Source organism: Xenopus laevis, chromosome 1L (assembly GCF_017654675.1).
Source record: "Xenopus laevis strain J_2021 chromosome 1L, Xenopus_laevis_v10.1, whole genome shotgun sequence".
NCBI lineage: Eukaryota > Metazoa > Chordata > Amphibia > Anura > Pipidae > Xenopus > Xenopus laevis.
The window spans coordinates 123385044-123401615 of NC_054371.1; the positions used below are offsets into that span (position 1 = coordinate 123385044).

At 38.8% G+C, this 16572-nt stretch overlaps 1 protein-coding gene across 1 annotated transcript in view; it reads right to left on the reverse strand.

Moving 5' to 3' along the window:
- The window catches only part of LOC108713430 (CUGBP Elav-like family member 5), a 74360-nt gene that overhangs the window by 25554 nt on the left and 32234 nt on the right, over window positions 1–16572 (reverse strand). Inside the window, exon 3 of the mRNA XM_018256990.2 lies at window positions 1707–1755. Within this exon, the coding sequence (XP_018112479.1) occupies window positions 1707–1755 (49 nt within the window). The remainder of the gene's footprint in view (window positions 1–1706; window positions 1756–16572) is intronic.

Genomic DNA, 16572 nt, shown 5'->3' on the forward strand with positions numbered 1-16572 from the left:
AAGATGAGCATGCTGATTTATATTATGGCAGTATGCTTTAAATCAAAGCATGCAGCTCTGGACAGCATTCATATCTCTACACTTATAGTACATATCCCTGCAAGGCTAGTGTTTCTCAAAATACATTCCAACTCTCTGAGCCCAAACCCTGGAGAGTATCCCATCCCTAGACTGACAGTAGTCCAGCAGGATATGTGGCCTTACACTTCGAACTACGGGAGACAGCCTAAATAAAACCTGCTTTAAACAATATTTGTGTATATATTTTTATCGAGTGCCCCTAATTTTACATGGCGCCATAGGCAGATCATTTCAGGCACACTGAATCCATACCCAATAGAATTTACAAGCAGATTTTTGGTGCCTGAGGTGCTGCACAGATTGTATTCTCCGTAGAAAACAAAACAATGCTTCCTGAATTTCATCTTCTTTTCTGCATCAAACCCCCCCCATGTATTTTAATTGGTTTGTTCTGAGCCTTGAGCCTTATTGCATTTATGTCCTCTCTCTTTCAAGCCTAGAGCAAAAAGGGTGGAAATAGATAGCCACTTCCTCAAGCTGGCAGGGTCGGCATTGTATGTAGCCTATTATCTCACTGTCTCAGGCCAACTCTGAAGAATACTTTTTTTGAGAAACATGTCTTGCAGGGGTACCCCAGTTTATGTGAACACACAGTACATATAAAAGTAGTTTGAAGGAGTATCTATCTATTGATAACAATAAGCTTACCAAAAAATTCTCATAACTCTTTAATCGTAAAAGTGCTTTCACATTCCATAATGTTGTACATTCAGCAAAACAAATACAAACACACAGATGACACACAGATACACATCATTATAATGGGTTGGCGTGCCGAGACAGAACACAAGTTTGCAATCAAACAAGCTGATCATATATGAATGAATAATGAATGTACACTATTATGGGTCCGGTTGATAATGCACATTTCTGCAATGTACAATGGCACAGATCATGTGCATCCTAATAATGAACACAAGCTGCTGGGTAATGATGTTGAGTATCACTACACCAAAAACACACACTTGGCATGTGCAAAATAACAACAAGTTAATGTCTGCCTGTTAATAAGAAACATAATGCCCTGCAACTAATGATGCATACCACAATGCACGGTATAATAACACCAATCATTTAGCAAGGATGCACCAAATGGGATTCAGACAGATATTTGGATCCAATTAAAATTGAACTCCAAATTCTCAAGAAATGGGATATGGGTAATTACAGAAAATCTATGATGTGTGTAATATAATTTTAGAATATCAATTTCCATTTTAAATGGATTTCATTTGAAGAATATTTTTGGAAAGTAATCTGGGCATCCCCTGAAATTTGATGGCATTTGATGCATCATTGCCTTTGAGACACCGAGACAAGACATGGTGCACTGTGTAGTGATAGTTTCAATGAACATGCTTGGTAGTGTAAGGATGATGAGTATCTTTACACCAATCAGGAATACACTGTTCTGTAAATGATGAGTACCCCTTAACAACAAATGTATTCCGAACACAAGGAAAACACAGACACCATATAATGAAAATTTATATGTAGATGGTGGATATACTACATTCATATGAAATGGGAAATGCTAACCAAGCCTTGCTCCACTTTACAATGAGTAGAGCAAAGGACCTTAGCAGTTGAACATAGTATACAGTGAGGCTGGGCAGGATACATACCCCCTCGGCTCTCGCTGTCTGCCGGCTTCACCTGGATGGGACGTGCCATCTAAAAACCAGAGAACATGGCGGATGAATTTCTCTCATCCAGCCCTTGAACCATGATCCCTATGCATAGACATGTTTATTTGTGCAATAACACATGGCAGACAGAAAAAAAATATTTCAATTAAGTCTATAAGAGTTGCAATAAGTAGTTCCAGGATCATAGATAAACACATAACACATCTTCATGCTCTGTTGTACTTTAAATATTTAGGATACCAGGCAACCAATCAAAATATCAAAGCAAGTGTTCCTTTAATCATGGAATCATGTTCTTTCTAGTCGGGCCCCGGTTGCACAGCTGCCATTAAGCTATAACTCCTATTATTGGTATCTAACAGAGAGTGATGGGAGTTGTACATGCCTGTGCATGAAATCTTTTATGCACAATATCACTACTCAGGATCCCTTTTAATAGTGTACACTATTATACGACCAATGCTTTATTCTTGTCTGATCTTCTATTCCTCTGTAGTTGTTAGACATCCTTTAGCATTTGATAGTAACTCAATGGGTTCCACATAAAAGCAAAAAACAGAACCTCTTGTGTCAAGTATTCCATATCCCAAACCTGCTGTAATTCTAAAACAGTTAGACATTCTGAGTGTAAATAATGAATACAATACATTCAGTATACTTGTATAAAGTGTCACTGTAATATTCATAGAGAATTTGCTTACCAGTCAAGGCCTCTATACTCATTGGTTTTAAGGAGCTGCAGAGGTCTGCTTCCCCTATTGTTACACCTCTGCTTAAAAACAAGACCAGCTTGAAATCTGGATGTAGGTAGAAACTTCCATTTTGAATGGAAATAGTTCAATATAAATGTAATATTTCAGTTTTTTATTTGAGAGGAGATGAGAACAAGGGAAGTAAATTTTCCTGTCATTTTCCTATTTTTCTTAGTTTGCCTGGATACTATATATATATATATATATATATATATATATATATATATATATATATATATATAGTGTAGAAGGCTTTAGCACACACTTCAGGAGTTAGGGACCTGGGTGCAATCCAGAAGTAAAATATCCACGACAAAAAAGCTGAAGCACACCAGGATTTTCTTCAAGAAATGTAAAACTGTTTATTCCATCAACGTTTCGGCTCTCGAGTGGAGCCTTTATCAAGATAAAGATTACAACAAAGTGAAAACTATTTAAAGACTCACCCAGCTCACTCCCACCTCCCAGTGACGCCCCCTTTCAGGTGTGAGGGATAATTAGAAAATTCATTAGTGTGACTGGTTCTTCCAATAGATACATTCTGTAGAAGCAAATACATATAAAACACAGAATGTGAAATACAGTGTATAACGTGCTATATATAAATATTAAATATTAAACATCAAAATAGAATTTATATATAAAAACACTTAAAAATCCACAAAAAGGATTACCGGTATCAAAACCTAAAAACAAACTGTTTGCAGAGATCGCTATATTATACTTGACAATCATTTTACAGAATCTACCCCTTTTATCTTTTATCCAAAAAAGGAGAAAAAGAGCAATATTCATTGAGACCGCGAGGGGCCACGGTGTCCAAAGTTTTAATCCAATAAACTTCTTTTTGCAAAAGTAACCGGTCCCAGTCACCCCCCCTATTAGGTTCAGGTACCAAGTCAATCCCCATGAATCTCAAAGTGGGTAACCCATGTCCCTTTGCTAAAAAATGTTTGGGTAGTGGTAAATCCGATTTTCCCGATTCAAGTGCCCGTTTAATTGAGGATCTATGATTGCCCATTCTCTCCCGTAGATTGTTTTGAGTTTTCCCAACATATGTTAACCCACACGGACAAGTTATAATATAGATGACATGTGTTGTCGTGCAGGTAATACGATGTTTGATGGGTATTTCTTTCCCAGAATGGGGGTGTCTAAAAGAATTACCTGTCGTCATCTGTCTACAAGTAATGCACCCCGCACATTTAAAACACCCTTTCTTAAGTTTACTTGAGATGGCACTGCATGTATCATAACATTGAACAGGATCTGTTTTCATCAGTAAACTTCTCAGATTAGGGCCCCTTTTGAATCCCCATAGTGGTTTTTCCTTCACTTTATGGGCCAAACTTTTATCGCTTAATATGATGGGCCAGTGATTGTCTACAATATTTCTAATTGCTGGGGAACCTGTGGTATAAGTAGATGTTACAATGAAGCGGTTTCCTTCATTAGGTGTCTTCTTGCCCTGTCTCGCCCTCTCTTGTGCAATGTGTGCTCGTGCCTTAGTCAAGGCAGCCGATAAAGTATTCTGGTCATAGCCCCTTTGTACAAACCGGTCAAAAGTTTCTTGTAATTGTAACTCACAAATATCTTGTTCAGAATTGTTCCGCATAGTGCGTAAAAATTGAGAGAAGGGAACTGCATTTTTGGAACTTGGGGGATGAAAACTTGTGGCGTACAATAAAGTGTTCCTATCTGTGGGTTTACGATATAATTTGTACCCCAAGCTATTATCCCTTCTAAAAATTTCCACATCTAAAAATTGAATTTGTTGCGGATGTATTGTAGCAGTAAACCTAACTGGACTATCCAGCTTGTTAAGGTCTTCGACCATCGCATTCAATGTTGCTTCGCTGCCTCGCCATACAATTAAAATATCGTCAATATAACGTAAATACAGTAACAGGGAATCACCGTATAAAGGGACAATATTATGCTGTTCGTACATGGCCATATAACAGTTGGCGTAGGCCGGAGCCATCGAGGCACCCATCGATGTGCCTGTCTTTTGAAGAAAAAAATGTTTTTCAAACCGAAAGTAGTTGCATTTCAATGTTAACTCCAATAATTGACAAATAAATTCGATTGGAGGGCCAGCGTACACAGCAGAATTTTGTAGTGCCCACCGAACTGATTTAATTCCTTCAGAGTGAGGGATAATAGTATATAAACTGCTTACATCGAGGGAAGCTAATAGTATGGGTTCGTTAGGTAATTTTAAATTTGACACAATTTCCAAAAGTTGTTGAGTATCTTTTAAATAGTAGGGGAGAGCTTGTACGGTACTTTGTAGACAATCATCTAAAAATAGGCCAATGGGATGTAACAAACTCCCACGAGAGGACACAATGGGCCTACCGGGTGGATTCTTCACATCTTTATGTACCTTGGGAAGACAATAAAGTACTGGACAAATAGGGTGTTCCTGAGTAAGGAAAATTCTTTCTCCCTCAGTAATCCACTTTTGGGTTACAGCATGTTTTAATACTAATTCTATGTCATCCTTAAATTTAGATACAGGATTAAAGGTTAACTTTTGATAAACCGCAACATTGTTAAGCTGATTACATACCTCATCACGATAGTCTTTATAATTCATTATAACGATACCCCCTCCTTTGTCTGCTGGTCGTATTACAATGGATTTATCGTTATTCAAAGACTTAAGAGCTCCTCTTTCATCAGCAGACAAATTAGGGTGTACCTTAAATGAAGATTCAGACAAGTTAGAAATTTCGTGAGAAACAGTCTGCAAAAACACCTTAATGTTAGTATTGCTAGAACTAGGGTCAAAGTCACTTTTCGTCTTCCATTTTAATTGAGTGTCGTCTTGTTTTTTGTCCCCATAATGTTCTAGTAAACGTAGTTTTCTGCCCATCTTATAACAATCCACCTCACAATTAAATTTGTTAAATGGTACTGTGGGGATAAAAGATGTACCTTTGCAAAGTAGTGATGACTCGGCTTGTGTCAGCGTGTGTTGCGACAAGTTATATATTGGAGTCAATGCGGGTATCTGGGAGGACGTCCTCCTCTGCTTCTTCCCCCTCCGGATGCGCCTCGGCCTGCTCTGCCTGCGCTCCTGGTATTCACTGGGGAAAATTCCTCTCTCGGTCCTCGGTCTGTGGGTAGGGTGTCCAGCTGAAAATGGATCGCTTTCTGGCTAGAAGAGGATGCGGCTGTGGCAGCGTGCTGTGTTACAGGAACGTCGCGTCCTGATGACGTAGTATCATCTTCGCCGGCTGATTCGCCAGAGCTGTCCACTGTACTGAGAGTACGGATGCGCTGTTTCCGCCATCTTGGTTGTCCTCTCCGCCATCCACCCGTTCCTCCTCCGCCTGCAAGCCACCTGTAAACGCGGTGTTGTTGGTAGTCTTCATCCACCTTGCAGAATTCCACACTAAATTGAAAAACAATGTGGACACATTTAAAAATGACTTACTCCGCTTTAAAAGAGAGAAATTGCGCAAGGTGGATGAAGACTACCAACAACACCGCGTTTACAGGTGGCTTGCAGGCGGAGGAGGAACGGGTGGATGGCGGAGAGGACAACCAAGATGGCGGAAACAGCGCATCCGTACTCTCAGTACAGTGGACAGCTCTGGCGAATCAGCCGGCGAAGATGATACTACGTCATCAGGACGCGACGTTCCTGTAACACAGCACGCTGCCACAGCCGCATCCTCTTCTAGCCAGAAAGCGATCCATTTTCAGCTGGACACCCTACCCACAGACCGAGGACCGAGAGAGGAATTTTCCCCAGTGAATACCAGGAGCGCAGGCAGAGCAGGCCGAGGCGCATCCGGAGGGGGAAGAAGCAGAGGAGGACGTCCTCCCAGATACCCGCATTGACTCCAATATATAACTTGTCGCAACACACGCTGACACAAGCCGAGTCATCACTACTTTGCAAAGGTACATCTTTTATCCCCACAGTACCATTTAACAAATTTAATTGTGAGGTGGATTGTTATAAGATGGGCAGAAAACTACGTTTACTAGAACATTATGGGGACAAAAAACAAGACGACACTCAATTAAAATGGAAGACGAAAAGTGACTTTGACCCTAGTTCTAGCAATACTAACATTAAGGTGTTTTTGCAGACTGTTTCTCACGAAATTTCTAACTTGTCTGAATCTTCATTTAAGGTACACCCTAATTTGTCTGCTGATGAAAGAGGAGCTCTTAAGTCTTTGAATAACGATAAATCCATTGTAATACGACCAGCAGACAAAGGAGGGGGTATCGTTATAATGAATTATAAAGACTATCGTGATGAGGTATGTAATCAGCTTAACAATGTTGCGGTTTATCAAAAGTTAACCTTTAATCCTGTATCTAAATTTAAGGATGACATAGAATTAGTATTAAAACATGCTGTAACCCAAAAGTGGATTACTGAGGGAGAAAGAATTTTCCTTACTCAGGAACACCCTATTTGTCCAGTACTTTATTGTCTTCCCAAGGTACATAAAGATGTGAAGAATCCACCCGGTAGGCCCATTGTGTCCTCTCGTGGGAGTTTGTTACATCCCATTGGCCTATTTTTAGATGATTGTCTACAAAGTACCGTACAAGCTCTCCCCTACTATTTAAAAGATACTCAACAACTTTTGGAAATTGTGTCAAATTTAAAATTACCTAACGAACCCATACTATTAGCTTCCCTCGATGTAAGCAGTTTATATACTATTATCCCTCACTCTGAAGGAATTAAATCAGTTCGGTGGGCACTACAAAATTCTGCTGTGCACGCTGGCCCTCCAATCGAATTTATTTGTCAATTATTGGAGTTAACATTGAAATGCAACTACTTTCGGTTTGAAAAACATTTTTTTCTTCAAAAGACAGGCACATCGATGGGTGCCTCGATGGCTCCGGCCTACGCCAACTGTTATATGGCCATGTACGAACAGCATAATATTGTCCCTTTATACGGTGATTCCCTGTTACTGTATTTACGTTATATTGACGATATTTTAATTGTATGGCGAGGCAGCGAAGCAACATTGAATGCGATGGTCGAAGACCTTAACAAGCTGGATAGTCCAGTTAGGTTTACTGCTACAATACATCCGCAACAAATTCAATTTTTAGATGTGGAAATTTTTAGAAGGGATAATAGCTTGGGGTACAAATTATATCGTAAACCCACAGATAGGAACACTTTATTGTACGCCACAAGTTTTCATCCCCCAAGTTCCAAAAATGCAGTTCCCTTCTCTCAATTTTTACGCACTATGCGGAACAATTCTGAACAAGATATTTGTGAGTTACAATTACAAGAAACTTTTGACCGGTTTGTACAAAGGGGCTATGACCAGAATACTTTATCGGCTGCCTTGACTAAGGCACGAGCACACATTGCACAAGAGAGGGCGAGACAGGGCAAGAAGACACCTAATGAAGGAAACCGCTTCATTGTAACATCTACTTATACCACAGGTTCCCCAGCAATTAGAAATATTGTAGACAATCACTGGCCCATCATATTAAGCGATAAAAGTTTGGCCCATAAAGTGAAGGAAAAACCACTATGGGGATTCAAAAGGGGCCCTAATCTGAGAAGTTTACTGATGAAAACAGATCCTGTTCAATGTTATGATACATGCAGTGCCATCTCAAGTAAACTTAAGAAAGGGTGTTTTAAATGTGCGGGGTGCATTACTTGTAGACAGATGACGACAGGTAATTCTTTTAGACACCCCCATTCTGGGAAAGAAATACCCATCAAACATCGTATTACCTGCACGACAACACATGTCATCTATATTATAACTTGTCCGTGTGGGTTAACATATGTTGGGAAAACTCAAAACAATCTACGGGAGAGAATGGGCAATCATAGATCCTCAATTAAACGGGCACTTGAATCGGGAAAATCGGATTTACCACTACCCAAACATTTTTTAGCAAAGGGACATGGGTTACCCACTTTGAGATTCATGGGGATTGACTTGGTACCTGAACCTAATAGGGGGGGTGACTGGGACCGGTTACTTTTGCAAAAAGAAGTTTATTGGATTAAAACTTTGGACACCGTGGCCCCTCGCGGTCTCAATGAATATTGCTCTTTTTCTCCTTTTTTGGATAAAAGATAAAAGGGGTAGATTCTGTAAAATGATTGTCAAGTATAATATAGCGATCTCTGCAAACAGTTTGTTTTTAGGTTTGATACTGGTAATCCTTTTTGTGGATTTTTAAGTGTTTTTATATATAAATTCTATTTTGATGTTTAATATTTAATATTTATATATAGCACGTTATACACTGTATTTCACATTCTGTGTTTTATATGTATTTGCTTCTACAGAATGTATCTATTGGAAGAACCAGTCACACTAATGAATTTTCTAATTATCCCTCACACCTGAAAGGGGGCGTCACTGGGAGGTGGGAGTGAGCTGGGTGAGTCTTTAAATAGTTTTCACTTTGTTGTAATCTTTATCTTGATAAAGGCTCCACTCGAGAGCCGAAACGTTGATGGAATAAACAGTTTTACATTTCTTGAAGAAAATCCTGGTGTGCTTCAGCTTTTTTGTCGTATATATATATATATATATTTATTTATTTATTTATTTATTTATTATTTTTTTTCAAGGAACAAGCTTCTAGTCCTTTCTAATTCCTCTTTCTGAGGATCTATCAGTCTTTATCTCCCTGCCCTAGGCTCTGTGTCTTTCTCTCTGTCATCCATCTTTCTCCTTCTTGCTTATCTCTTCCCTTCTGTGAGCCTCTCAGTGGGCGATACATATCAGAATTGTAGCAACTTGTGACAAGAAAGTAGCCAGAATTTCCCTCTGGAAGCAGCAAATAGACGTATCCCATGAATCCTGCGACTATTTTTTAATGTATGTGGAGCAAGGATGGAAGATTATAAAAAATCTAACACCCCCAGGATAACAAAACTTGCCTTTAGCTGTTGCTGAAGTGCATCTACCATAATCCTTAGCAATGGAGCTGCATGTGGAAAATGCCAGAACCCTACACCTACTGTATATTTATTGTTCAGTGAGTTGTCTGCAAATCTAAATAACAGTGCAAATCATTTGCATTTTACATCTAGAGCACTCAGTCATCAGGTTCCTAATTTAGACATAAAGGTCATAAAAACGGAATGCGAGAAAGAGTCTTCATGCAGGGCAGAGAAGGAATTAGTTTAGGGTTCCCAGTTTCACAGCAGACCCATGTGACTCCAAATGCTCTTTTATACATCATTTTACATGTAAATTACACTGTGTAATACTTGCTAATTTCTTTTGCAATTATTTCATGTTTCTCAAGCTTCCAGTATAGAATTACAATATAACACACAGAGATTCGTTCTTTCACAGCTTTTCCTGAATTTGCAGCCCAGCCTTTCTGCATAGCTTGGAGCCATCTTCTGTTACTCTGGCTCTATATTTCACTCCTGCTTGAGCCATTTTTGCCATCATTCTCAGTGTCTCTGTACCCATCTCAGAGACATGCTTGGTATATGTGTGTGTATATCTGCCTCCGGCTTTGCATCTGTCATACAAAATTTCTGTTTCACTGGCTCTAGACCTGCCTCTGTTTAATTCTGTATTTCTGTGTTTCACACAGAATTCTGTATTCTGTGTTTCTGTTTCTCTGACCTATCGATTGGTTCTTGAGATTTTTATTCCTTCCTGGCATGGGCTCCTCTACTTCATATATATTCCATAATGTGTCAATCCTCTGCTCCTAGCTTCAAAATCTTCTGGTCATCATAAGATTCTAAGGCACAAAGTTTGCCCAGGGGCAGTAACCCATAGCAACCAATAAGATGTTTGCTTTTAAACATGTGAACAGGAAATTCTACCTGTTGATTGGTAGCTTTGGGTTACTGCTCCTGGGCAAACTTAGTGCCTTTAATTACATAACCCTAAAATATGGGTTACTACCCCTGGGCAAACTTTGTGCCTTTAATTACATATGGGGGTTTTTAAGTTTTGTAGTATGCTAAAAGGACATGAAAACATGAAAGAGGCACTAATTTCAAGGTTTGCAGCAAGTAAAAAGTTTAGAGGTAACTTTAAGAATTTTGAAATGTAAATCCTGTTCGTTAGCAGATGATGGTAGACAGGCAGGTGAATAGATAGATGAGAGATAGATAGATAGATAGATAGATAGGTAGATAGAGGCAAAAGGGGCATTTGCCCAGGGCCCACTACAACAGGGCCCCCACAATCAGACATCCCATCAACTATAACTTTTTACTAAAGCATCCCACTGAATGGCATACTCCAGATTTTAAACCACTTGGAAAGCACACTATTAAGTCTTTTATAAAAGAGAATTTTTCACTTTTTATTCTGTTTTCCCTTTTTAATATATATCTGCTTCCATGGCTATTTGTCAACAAATATACTGTATATTCAAGTTCACCTACTTGAGGGTAGTACTATCACAAAGTTCTCGGGGCGGCCACGGGGGTCCACCCATACCTCCCAACTGTCCTGTTTTTAGAGGGACAGTCCCTCTTTTGACAGCTCAACCCACAGTCCCTTGTTTGTACAGGAAAGTTCAGATTTTCTCTGCACTAAACATGCGGGGGAAAAGAAACAATGTTTTTAACTTAATTGGCTTATGGCAGAGAGCCCAGAACAGGAAGGGGCACGCCCCTGAAACGTTACATCATATGACTAAATAAACGTGCAGGGGATTTCCCCACTACACTAGCCTTTTGTGTTTGGCAAATTTCTTCTTTGAGAGAGCCCAGAACAGCCACAGTTACAGATAAGATACTTTTGTAAGAATTTTGAGATAAGCAAATAAGTAATTATAACATTATAAGATAACAGGTCTCTTGGTAGAAGTTAGACTCACAGCTTAAAGGGCAATTCACCTTCATAAACAAAACTGTAATAACTGGGAAAAAACACAGAAATATGTTCAAACTTTCATAACCTGCCAAATTTTGTAAAATGAACATGGTAATTAAGGGGTGGGGTCACAAAAATGGGCATAGTCAAAAAGTTGCCGCACTGCGCACGGAAACTTTTTAGTCTCTCTTTTTATTTCCAAAATGTTGGGAGGTATGGATCCACCAATGAATGAGATCTTTGACTTGGGCCCACTGGCACATTAAATAGATAGATAGATAGATAGATAGATAGATAGATAGAGATCGATCGATCGATCGATAGATAGATAGATAGATAGATAGATTGATAGATAGATAGATAGATAGATAGATAGATTGATAGATTGATAGATTGATAGATTGATAGATAGATAGATAGATTGATAGATAGATAGATAGAATGTAAATAAGAAGAAAGGGAGAGATAGGGGGTAGATATACAGACAGATAAATTGTAACTGTAGGGATAACACAGATGAATGCATATTTAAACAAGGAGAAAGTTATGAGTTCAATAAAAGAAGCAATATATGCCTAGGACTGCTGAAAGCATTATCCGTCTTCCTGGCACCATGGGCTGTAACTATCTATAGCACCAACTGTTACGTATTTCTGTAGCACACAGGATAAACTAACTGAAATACAGCATCCATTGCACTTCCTCTTTAAAACCCACTCACAGGGTAATAGATTAGTCATAAAAGAATACATTTCTACAGTATCCAAAGTAAGATGAAGCCTGAGGCATAGCTACAATATGGAGATGTGCTGTATCACACACACAGGGTTTATGTATAATCATGAAAGTTCTTTATTTCTGAAGGACAAGAAGCAATCTGTACCTATCTACAGTACAATTAAGTAGCAGTCAACATATATGAAACTCATCAGCATAGACTTATACAATGCAGTGAGTGAGTGATGGATATCTTTAAAGGAAAGCTCCATATATGTAACATAAACATCAATATATATGTCTGCAGCACCCAGAGCAATGTCTGCCTATACTACAGAGCAGCACATATATGCTCAGACAGACATGAAACCTCCAGCCCTTCCCCTCCCCCTCCCACCTCTTCCCTCCCCCAGACCTGTCACTCCAGCTATAACAGCACCTCTCTGAAAAGGATGGGGTTACCATGGAAACGACTATTCACCGCACGGAACCTGACATTTGCTGTCGCCGTGGCAACCAGTGCTTAGAGGCACACGCCACTTGTACCTCATTCACTTCATGTGTGTATATATTTTACTAAGCCCGTGTGCATATATATGCATGAGTTTATATTTCATTTAGCAGTGTGTGTGTGTGTGTGTGTGTGTGTGTGACAGGATATGGAGGGGCTACAGATTAAAAGGCTTATTTTGCCAAAGAATTAGTACAAGGTGGCCATAGCTGTAACAAAAAGCAATGTTGTTCTTAAATTACTGCTTATCCATGGCTTCCTACATAAGCATTAAAACCATCTCCCTAACTGGTTAGCAGCCTGGCAGACTTAAAGATCAGTTTCACTCATGAGAGGCACATTAATAAATCTGCTATTTTGGGCACCTTAAAAACAGCGTGCAAAAGGTCTGGCAGCATTAAACAGTACTGCTCAGTGCTTGAAAAATACTGCTGGGCAGTAGATAGCAAAGAGGAGACCTCCAGACTCCCAGTTCTAAAAAAAAACAGTGATTGTTGTCAAAACTCACTGTTCAGAATTAAAATGCAACTTGGTCATACACATATGTCAATGAATTTGGCCCCTTATTTTAGCAAACGGAATATGCACCACTGAGCTGCAAACTGATACAGAAAAACAAACCTACATTATTAGTCTCAATAATGTACATTACAAACAAGGTAGCTTATAGGAGAAACAAACCTCTTATTAAAAAAAAACCCTACCCCCTCCCCCATATAGACCCCCTCCCTCCTCCCCCCCAGCATAGCTCCTACCCTGGGTAAATGCCCCTAACTTTTTACTTACCCCCCTGTGAAGATTCAGGGATCGGAGTTCACGGCAGCCATCTTCCAAGTCTTCGTGTCTTCTTCCGGCACTTCTGCAATCTCCGGCATATGGGCAGTTGAAAATGATTCCAACTGTGAATGTGCCGCCACACCAGCCTGATTCTCAGATTACTGAAGACCCGTAAAATGGCTGCAGTGAACCCCGATCCCTGAATCCGATCACTGGTCTATGTGTGGTAGGGGGTAGGGTTTTTTTTAGGGGTTGTTTATCCTTTAAAGGGGCTTTAAATCTAGAACATTAATTAATAATAATTAATAGTGCTTCCTTGGTTGCTAGGGTAAGTTGATTAGATTTAAATAAGAGACTGGAATATGGGTAGGGGAGGGCTTCAATAAAGTGGTAAATTTGTATTACAGAGCACTTGTTTTTAGATGGGGTCAGTGACCCCTATTTGAAAGTTGGAAAGAGTCAGAAGGCAAATCATTTTAAAACTATAAAAAAAATAATGAAAATCAATTGAAAAGTTGCTTAGAATTGGCCATTCTATCACATACTAAAAGTTAACATAAAGGTGAACCACCCCTTTAAGTACGTTTGCAGTTTACATTCATTTTTTAGCAGTTTCTGAGATATTAGCAGTATTAAACTGCTAATGGCAGGATTTTGGCTCTACAACTCTCTTCAAAATTTATTTTTTTTACATAAGACCATGCAATTTAAACCACCTACTGGGTTCCACTATCACCACACTCCATTTAAATTTCCAGGGTGAAGTGCAAGTTCAGGTCTCTGGACTATAGGGTTCTAGTGCACATGCACTGCACATGTACTGCACATGAAGGAGAAGGGCTCCCAGAAGGTATATTAAGGTTACACAACATGAAGGCTTTAGGGTAGTTGTTACAGAGCAAAATAACTTCACTTTAAATTTACCAATAGTAAATAAGAATCCAAATTGTCAAGAATACCACAAGGGCTGGCAATGTGGCCTTTAAAAGCTCTCTCGAATATTATTTTCTGCATGCTGGTGAATGCTGATAAGGTGAAGTTTTCCTTTATCTAGTTAGAATAGTATGAGAGCATAATTTGCTGTCAGCATCAAATATCTCTTCTCTTCATTTAAGCAGTTATTGCTTGCATATGCACAAGTATTTCAATTTGACACCAACACAAAAGAACATTAAGTGGCCATATATTAAGTGGCCATATATAGAAAAGGTTAGTGCAGTTATTGTCTATAGAGAATACTTCAGCAATGACAAGCATTGTGGAAGCTCATTTTCAAATGCATGTAAAAGATGGAATATTCTGTGCACAAAAGCTCCTCTTGAAATACTGCCCATGTAAAGGAAAACAAATATAAAATAATCCCTTTGAGTAACTAGTACACAAGATTAAATAAATACCTTATTATAATGCGGTGGACAGAAATCTGACATTTTCATTCACTTTACATTTTACTACAGGGTCATAACAGGGCATTCCCAATAACCGAGGCACATGTATTTAATTAGCCTGAAATAACATCAGTTCAAAGGAAATATGTGTAAATGAAGGTAAGTTTACTCATTAGTGTCTGACTGATGAGTAATCTCAGACATGGAAAAATGCCAATACTTTTTAGTATTCACTAGCAGTAACTATCAGAGCCTTATAGGTATAAGAGAGGACTAATTGTAAGGCAGAATAGATTATTTTATGGCAGCCTCATCCAGTGTGTACCTATCTCTCTCTGGGAATATTTAAGACTAACAGCACAATCACATCACTGGATTAGACAATATAAAGAAATTTACTCGCTGCAAGATATGCTCAGTCATAAGTTATACATATATATTTTACCTATTACTGTTTTACTAGAAGTAAATGCAGATCCACCTGAAAAATACAGATCCATTCACTATGAATCAGTCTCACTTATTAGGGGAAAAAAACGCCCAACAGCCTCACCACCATTATTTAAAAGGTTCATTAAGTATTTTATCCTTCTCGGAAGGGATCTCACATACATTAAAATACATCATCAGTCTCTGGCTGACAATGACACGATCTGGTAGGACAGTTACTTTAACTGAAAAGGAATCAAATCAACTGGGAGTTTTGACATCTTAGCTACAAATGCTCTTACTGGCAGTACAATTTTACTTGTGCTTGACAGGAAGACTCAGTCGAATGACCGTCTTATGCAGCAGCATAACAGTTTCACTCTTTAAAATGTATCCTTACAGAAAGGGAACAGAATCACTCCCTGGGTTGACAATTTTGATATGGTGAATATTTCTAACAGCTTCTCACTTTTTGAGACAGACTTAAGTCTAACTTATTCATCTACAGTAGGTGTTCCTAGTGCATATCTTACTAAGGGGGTGTTGAATACTGCTGTTAAAGCAGCCAGTCTCTTAATGAGAGGCAAATGGACCCACTGGAGGGTTTAGCTAGAGAAGGTTTAGGGTTTTCATCTGCACTTGGGTTCCAATTTATAGGGAAATATTTTGCAAATGAGGTGCTGCTAATGTATGGGTTTGGAAACATGGTATCACCCATATATTGCTTCAAGAGTCTAGACAGCTGAAAGAGCTTTGTTTTGATGCAAAGAAAGGAATGCAAGTAATTGTAAATATATTTGTAATAAGACAATATTAAGAAAGGCATTTTTAAGTGCAAATATATTCTGTACAAATAAATAAGCCTTTTGAGTCAATTAAAATATAAGATGATTGGTGTAATGCAGTATCAGTCTCAGTGCTGCACAATACTGAGCAATAGCATCATGGTAAAGGTGTCTTACAGAGTAAAATACATCACTAGCTGTCAATTAGACAACAATAGCATCAACGATCATTCATGCCACAGGAAGACACCATCATTTGTTAAACTCTGTTGGTGGGTTGTGTCACTTCTTAATGACATAGGACATTATCACTTATCTGAAAAAAGACAGACAAGACTTGTTGGCTTAATGGTCTCTTGAGTTAATAAAAGACTTCTTCTATTTGGGATAACAGGATTTTAAAGCAAGATATCTTCATTTATTAGGAGGCAGATTTATTTGCATCACATGGCAACAATCTAATTATAAGGGTTATTTGGACAGGGTGCAGTCTATATAATTCCCTGTTAAAGAGGACTTTATTTTAGTAAAGGTCTGGTGAAATGATGTTCTTTCCACTTCCGGATTATGGCTTTAATGGCGCTCACTGGAACATTCAGAAGCCTAGGAACCAATGCCATCAGTATGTTTTGCAACATTAAGGTTGTGAAGG